The sequence below is a fragment of the Crocodylus porosus genome, unplaced genomic scaffold (genome assembly GCF_001723895.1).
Source record: "Crocodylus porosus isolate Cpor-Errol unplaced genomic scaffold, CroPor_comp1, whole genome shotgun sequence".
Classification (NCBI taxonomy): Eukaryota; Metazoa; Chordata; order Crocodylia; family Crocodylidae; genus Crocodylus; species Crocodylus porosus.
The window spans coordinates 57504833-57512880 of record NW_017728949.1 but is presented as its reverse complement, the minus strand read 5'-3'; the positions used below and the strand labels follow the sequence as shown (position 1 = coordinate 57512880).

The 8048-nt window shown below is 45.8% G+C and overlaps 1 protein-coding gene across 2 annotated transcripts in view; it reads right to left on the bottom strand.

Annotated features, from left to right (window-relative positions):
* The window catches only part of EPB41L5 (erythrocyte membrane protein band 4.1 like 5), a 50279-nt gene that overhangs the window by 8106 nt on the left and 34125 nt on the right, over positions 1-8048 (bottom strand). For both annotated transcript variants that reach the window (XM_019553872.1, XM_019553873.1), the window contains exons 12-13: positions 5943-6049; positions 5141-5168 (exon numbers count right to left, since the gene is read on the bottom strand). In XM_019553872.1, the coding sequence (XP_019409417.1) occupies positions 5141-5168; positions 5943-6049 (135 nt within the window). The remainder of the gene's footprint in view (positions 1-5140; positions 5169-5942; positions 6050-8048) is intronic.

Below are 8048 nucleotides of genomic sequence, written 5' to 3'. Positions count from 1 at the left end.
TCCACTGCTCCCCCTGCGTCTAAGGATTTGGTGACCTGGTCGTAGAAGGCCACCAGGTTGGTCTGACAGGACCTGCCGCTAATGAACCATTGTTATCACACTTGATTTGTTCAGACTGAGAGTTCACACTTTTTCCTGTTCCCCTGGCCTGATTTCCTAATTTAACTAGACGTACCTTTGATGTAAGGCCCAGGCAAAAGGAACTCTATACTGCCAATTTTGTCCAATTATTGTAAAGCAGTGATGTTCAACCTCCAGCAAAGGGGCTGAATCCAGTACACAGGGTCATTTTATTCAGCACAAGGGACTCCCCATGGGCACAGAAATTCGGTGGCAGATGAGCAGGGGCAGGGGCAGCATTATTTGCTGTGGCTCTGGGAGCTCTTCCAAGCACGAGGCCTGCAGACTAACCCTGTGCTCTGACCCCATGCTGGATCTCGTCCTTGGACCAGTCCCACCCACAGGATCTGCAGAACAGCCCCACGCCATTCATTCAGCCTCCAGGGCCAGAAGAATGACCAGCACAGCTCTACAGCAACATTTCATAAACCTATCTTCTGTACAGGTTCCAGCAGAATGAGTCTAGAGTTATGCCACAACCAAGGCCTGCAAAAAAGATCAAGTTAGCTCCCTCCTCCCCTGAAAAATCATAATTTTTTATAATTACGAATAGATGTGTGTGTGCAAGCATGTGCGCTTTGAGTTCTTTCATTTGCCTTGAAGGTTTCTAATCTGCACTCATTTAACGTTTTCATGGTTTTCTCCACAACAGCTAGTTTAATTAAAAACAGCCTAACGCAGGCAGGCAGCTGTAGAAATCTGGGCTTTAGAAAAGCAGCAAATACCCTGAACATCAGCAATATTGAACCAGCACTTCAATTGCCATCTATTTAGGTTGGAGATAGATGCAACTATGGTACAGAAGGGAACCCAACGGGGACTGGGAGTCTCAGCCAAGTAATTCCCTCAGGGTAGAGTTGGAGAAGAAAAAACAACAAAAATACAAGCAAACAAGGTGTGAACAAGCTTTTTTTCCCAATCCCTAGTTCAAAAAACAGCTTTGACTACATTTTATTAATGTCCTGGTTGCATCTGACCTGGAACAAATCGCTAATCAACATGCCGATGTGCTAGTTAAATAAACTGACTCCAACAGGCATTTTAAAAACACTTGGAGCATTTTTACTTCAACAGCCATATATGAATGTCACAAAGATCATCCAAGCTGTTTCCTTTCTTATCAAGATCTCTGCAAGGGGAGGAGGCTCAGGGCACTAACGGCAGAGTATTGCACTTTAAAAAAAAAAATGTGGAGGAATGCTTGTACAAGCAGTGCATTCCTCAACGCCAAGTTAAAACAAAGGAACAGAACAACATGAATCTTTTGTGACTCATTTTAATTAGTGATGCTTGAGTGTACAGTTCCAGAAAGGGCATCTACTGCTTTGGGGATGAATGTGCCAGGTCACCACACCAAGATGAGGGTTAGGCAGGGACAAGTGCATCCAACTGTCCCTTCTAGCCCCCAAGATGGCTTGAAAATGTGAAAGTATAGTAGGGAAGGAGGACAAAGCTGTGTTATGTGCATATTCAAGTTCTTTTGTAAGTTGTTCCCTTCTCTTGTCATTCTTCTGGTTTATAAGTCATCTGTTCTCTTACTATAAGCACCTTGAGCCTTTCTTGGCAAGATGTAATTACAAAGTGTGAAGAGCAGTTATTAGCACTGATAACCAAGCTGCATACAACCCCTACTCACAAATTCCCAAAGTACTTTACAGATATTTAATTCAGTACTGTAACACCCAACATTGTTGGGAGGTAGATTAGTATTATCTTCACTTTACAAGCAAGGGTAAAAAAGTGAGGAAGTAGAGTAAAGAGAGGAGGACCAGAACCTGAAAGCTCAGCCCCCGCTCCAATACCAGACTATAGCATCCATTCCAGGATGGAACAAAAACCACCTTGTTCTCTTGTCTAGCAGGTTCCTGCCCTTTTCAGTTCAAAGTCTGGATATGCTGTACCATCTCTCCATGGCTTGGCATTCATATCCACCTGATCCCCTCCTCCAGTCTGGACTTCACATGCTCCGATTGTTACCTCAGAGCAGGGCTGTTCAACTTACTTGGCCCCACAAACCGTATCTGGACCAGGGGGCTTCCTGTAGCCCAAATGAGCCACCTCTGGCAGCAGGGTGGCAGCTTACTGACACTGCTCTGAAATCAAGAGGTGAACAATGCTGTTGCTCCCCGTCTTCCCCTGCTACTGATCTGCATCACTAGCAGTGATAACAGACCCTGAATTGGGTGGTAGGCAATGAGGTGTAGGGGTGAGCAGTGGCAGCGTTTACTGCCTGGTTTCTAGAGCCATGCCAGCATAGAGGCTGTGGCAACTACATCAACAAACCCCATGAGCCATGGTTTAATTCCTTGTGCCACATGTGGTTCACAGGCTGCTAGTTGGACAGCCCTACTGTAGGAGGAGAAGAGATCCTTCCACCATCAAACTCCTTAGGGCACCCATTTCCACTTGCCTTCCTGCCCCACTTGTGTGTAGTTGCACACACCGTGTCTCTTTGGGCATTATGTGCCCTGTAAAACATGCTTTTACGTTTTTACTACTTTCAAATTCCATCTGCCTCCACCCCACTGAGGTTGCCACATTAAATATCCCCTTGCATCTGCAATACCAAACCAGTAGTGAAAAGCTGACCCCAAGGCCACAGTGAAACCCAGTCAGGTTTTTACTGTTTTCATGCGTCACATATTGCTTTGATGGGTATTTTCAGTCTGCAGTAGCTTGTGGACAGCTCTAACAGGTCATTAGAGTGGCAACACTCAGCTTCATTTCTCCTTGGTTTTATCCACTCAGTTGTCACCGTTAGCTTTTAACCAAGTGAGCTGGATTTACATGGTGTTACTAAGTAGGCACACATCTAACATGCGGGGGAGAATATCTACAAACAGGAATTTTAAAATAAAAATGCCCCTACAGGCACTCTGACTTGGTTCAATTTGCTTTTTTAGGGGGAAGCTTTGGATTATTAGAGGAAGATCCACTGACTCAGTATAATCTAGGCAGCCTTAAAAGGAATTCAATTTGGCACTGGAGATGAGGCCCTTAGGGAATATTGTGGGAGGCACCGTGGGAGAAGAACAACTTGTCTGTCTTGCTCAAGAGATATCTAGCACCACATACTGAGAGCTGTGCAGCTTAACGACTGCAGGTACACCAGCATGCTGATTTGCATTTATACCTGGCAAGATATTGCTCTCTCAAGGTCTTGAACAACAGAACAAAAGCATAAGCACGGATATAACATTGCACAAATCAGCATTCCACAACATGCTGGGGAACCTTCTGCAGCCACAGGAGCACACTGCAATTCTCCAGCTATGTCCTGGTTTGGCTAGACCAGGGATGTCAAGGATCCAGGCCAGGTCCGAGATGTGTCCTGCAGAGCCACATCTTCCGGCCCCCAGTGCTAGCCCTGGATCCTGAACTAACTCACACATGGTGCATGCAGGGCCTGCTGCACACGGCACACACTCTGGGACCCATATTGCATGTAGCACCTACCTGGTGTTAGTCTGGGAAGCTCCCTACAGGCCAAATGCAGCACCCCCCTCCAGCTGGTCTGGGACTGTGGTTCACATGGTGCCTGCTCCAGCTGGTCTGGAGCCCGCACTGCAGAGACCCATGCAGTGCTTGCCTTGGACCAGCTGGAGCAGACACTGTATGTGGCTCATGCTCCAGAATGGCCAGAGCAAGCACTGTGTGGAGCGCCGTCCTGGACCAGCCAGAGCAGGCAGCATAGGCACTGGATATAGCATGTGGGACGTGGATCCATGGGCCCCATCCAGCCCAAGCACCATTCATCCAGCCATATCCCAGTACTGCACCCTGTGGGCCAAATGAGTTCAACATCCCTGGGGTGGACAATAACTACACAGCAGCAGACGCAGCCAATCGGGATGAAGAATGAGCTTTATGAAAAGGAAGAGAGGAATGCACTACACCAGTGCTGCACATCAATCTTGCAAAAAATTTAGTCCCTTGATACAGTAAAATTATATGCATGGTGGAGACTGCGAGCCTGGGGAGAAGAAAAGCCTCACAGGGTTCCCTAATGACAATCTGGCTCATTAGGGAAGCAACATGGAGGCCACTCAGTCAAAAGGTCCCTGGGTCAAGTCTTGGGGAGGTGAATGGAGGAAGTATAAAGGGGAAAATACACCTACCAGTTGAGTCCATATGTGTGGCCTTGGGGTGGACTGCCCCAGCTGCATGTGAAGCCTGGCCCTACAAGCAAAAAGATCCACGGCCAAACCAGAGATTTTCCCTTTGGACATGAAACTTTATGTGAAAGTGCCATTGGGACAGAGAAGTAAATTAAATGGTTTGAGCAGAAGGAGAATGGATCCTTAGAATGTAAGGCTCATGTATACTGCAACAGTGCTTAGGAGCACAGTCAAGGACCTTACTGTGCTAGATCAGGGGTGACCAAGATTTGGCCTGGAGACCTGCCCCACGTGCCACTCCTCCAGGCCCATGGGACCAGGTAAGCTGGGCACCAACCTCTGTGTTCCACGTTCTACAAGTGCAGAACATAAAAGAAAGCCTGACTTCAAAACACTGGGCAACCCCCCCCCATTCATTACTGCAGGTCAAGTTAAAATGAAAATGGAAAGAAAGTGGATGCATCTTGTTCTATAATATTCCTACCAATTCCTGAGTTACACCTGCTCAAAAAAAAAAATCACATAACAGCAGAGACATCAGCAAGGAGAGATCACCATATTCTTGTTTGGCTGACTTTTGCAAGGCAGCACTAAAATCTACTGCCCTTCTAGACAACATTTGGTAAATCAGCAAGGACTGGAGTTCAGTCATAAATCCGTTACTCCAGAATTCACAAATATCTCTGCCTGCCAGGAAGCATGTTTGGCAACACCCTTCAATACAAGAGGGACACTTCAAACCAGCAATTTTATACTGAAAATTAGCAAGGATCTACAAGAACTGAATAAGCACCCTTTAAATGAACAGTGGTTCTTAACAACTGAACTAACACAAGCTAAATTATATACAACAGATACAGAAAATAAAATAAACTGAAACTTCAAAATGCATCTATTCTTACCTTGTTTCTTCAAGTTTAGTAACATTTGCTGCAAAAAAATTGGAAAGGACCAATTACAAACTCCATTTGCATGCAGTATCAGTTAAAATATGTATTGGTATTACCATACGTGCACACATGGATAAATTAAGATAACATGGCCTACTCTAACAGACCTTAATACCTAAATTAGACAAAGTGGCTAGCATAACAGTAAAGAAGAAACTGCAAAACACATATGTACATACGAACCACAGATAATACATTCTTAAATTGGAGAATAGCATTAAGAGAAAAAAGCAGGAGCTGAGCTGTGGAAGGAACAGCTCAAATGGTGGGATTTCAGAAGGGATCTGGAGGTCATCCCAGGCACATACGAGACTGGGAGATGACAACATGAGAATCTCAGGAAGAATAACTAGCAGCACATACGTCACCAGATGGAGCAATTATCATGATGCACGGAGGGAGACAGGAGTGCAGGGTCTCTCAAGGATGGGGGCTTTTGGAATGATTCAGAAAATATAAAGCATCAATGAATGATTCAAGGTGGGATCAACCTTTAATTACTAGTGTTCTGCTAACTGAACTGATGTCTTGTATTTTACATTCCTACACAAACTATTTTACAAGTGGTTTAGCTGCCAAGCAAGCTGGAAGCTCCACAGCCCCTCTGATAAGCACAGAGTGCATTCTGTCCAGAGCAGTGACTGAAAAGCATCAGTTAGGATAAGGGGAGGAGGGGGGAAATCACCTCCCAGAGCTCAGACCAGGATGCAATATTTGAACCTCTCTGTGCCCACAATGGATGGTTACCATTTACCTTTCATTTGTAGTGTTCTCCTTGAATATCTCTTGCTGGGCCTCCTTTCAAAGGATGATGATCTTCTGGCTTTGTTGGTCTTGGTTGTCTGGTATTCTGTTTTCCCACTAAAACATCAATTAAAGTACACAAGGATGGAATAAACTGCTTGTTTACAAAGACAACATGTAAAGTCACAGCCAGGACAAGGAAAAAAGTAATTCATCTGACATATGTGCTTGATTTATGGCTTGGCAATGATTTCATCGGTAAGATAAAATCCACCCCAAGAAAACAACTTTACACTGCTATGATGCCTTCTATCAGAAACTTAAGGTTTTGCAAACATTGCAATCCTACACCCATTTTCCAGACAATAAAACAATGATCCCTTACAGTAGAGGTAACCCAGATATGTGGCCCCAGGTGCTCAGTAAAGGGAGGCACTAGAATCGAGTCAGGAAGGCTCCAGCCTCTAGCCCTGGAGCACAGTAAGGGCCACTAGTCAATGGTGCCAAGAGGTGTCAATGCCAAGAACGAGGTTAACCCTTCGCTGGCTCTGCAGCTATTGCCAAGTTGAGGGCTTTGGATCCTTGCACACCATATGAAGTGGCAGCAGTTGCAGGACCAGGGAAGGCCTGGCCTGGCTCTTGGCAGTAACACTTTGTTTGCAGCCATGTCCTGTCCCCATTTTGCACTGTGTAGCCAGAGGCTAAATCCTGTCCCTCCTCCCTCTCCCTGCCCACATTCCAGCACCTCAGGACACAAACTCTCAAGCGGGGGGGGGTGGCACTCTGGGAGGGTTGGGGCTTAACTTGTGGCATGCCAGGCAAAAAGATTGGATACTATTGCTTAAGGGATTAGATTCCTCAAATGCACATAGTTTGTCCTTCTGCACACACAACCACAGTCACTGTACACATATTTGGGGGAAGAAAAAAAAAAAGAGACAAGTTTAAAGTCAGATACCCTGGGTCAGAAAGGAAATATAAGGGCTAGGTACTAGAATCCAAGTGTTCTGACTCTTGGGTCCTTTATGCTTTCTAAAGATGTGTCAACTTATTTTTAGGCGGAAGCTCAAGGAACTGCAGTCAAATACCTTTCCACTCCAGCACACTTGCTAAAATCCAGTACAGGTCAAGAACAGTTGCAATTTGCAACCATCTAACCATTTTCAGTGGCTTAAGGTGTGAAAGGAGTCAGTGAATTCCATACAGTTCCTAGAAAGTGGGACCCACCCTAAGACTATTGATACACGCGGTATCTTTGCTGGAGGTCTCAGACAGGCCAAGGATCAGATAGTAAAGCAAGCTACTTACTTGTTCTGGCAAGACAGTATATGGGGAGATTCCCTGACAGCCAACTGCTGTACGTGTTCTTTGGATAAATCATTTTATTCTCCTTAGTTAATAAATCCATCTTTTTCACTAGCTCTACATTCACTTCCTTATAGCTTTACTACATTCACTTACTAACACTGGCTACAAATTCAGCTTTCTACAAACCATGCAAATACATTATCTGCTTATATTTGCAAGTGTCCTTAAAGTAACACAAACCTTTCATGCATGTGTATTATAATTTTCATGATATAAGATGCATTTATCACACTTATGGTGTCATAGGGAAGGCTTTGGCTTCCATGACCACAGCCCGCTCTTTGGCGAGAGAGGCAGCAAGCTGCTGGGAAGAGATGGTCTCCACCTCTCTCCCCTGGGGAGGAGGCTCTTCTCAGCCAGACAGGCTGACCTGCTCCACCGGGCTTTAAACTAAGCACGCCGGGGGACGGGGGGCCTACCGCCACTGCTGGCCTGCTGAGCGACCCTTGCAAAGCCAGCAGGCCAAAGAACTTAAGGGAGCCCACCCCTGCCCCAGCCCTGGTACAATCTGTGGGCAAGGCAAGAGCCCCAAGGGGACACTTGTCTGCTTGTACACAAATGCCAGGAGCTTGGAGAATAAGCAGGAGGAGCTCGACCTCCTGCTCAATGCAAATAATTATGATGTCACAGGGATAACAGAGACCTGGTGGGACTCCACCCATGACTGGACCACGGGTACAGATGGCTATACCCTGCACAGGAGGGATCGGGTAGATAAAAGGGGCGGGGGTGTAGCTTTCTACGTTAA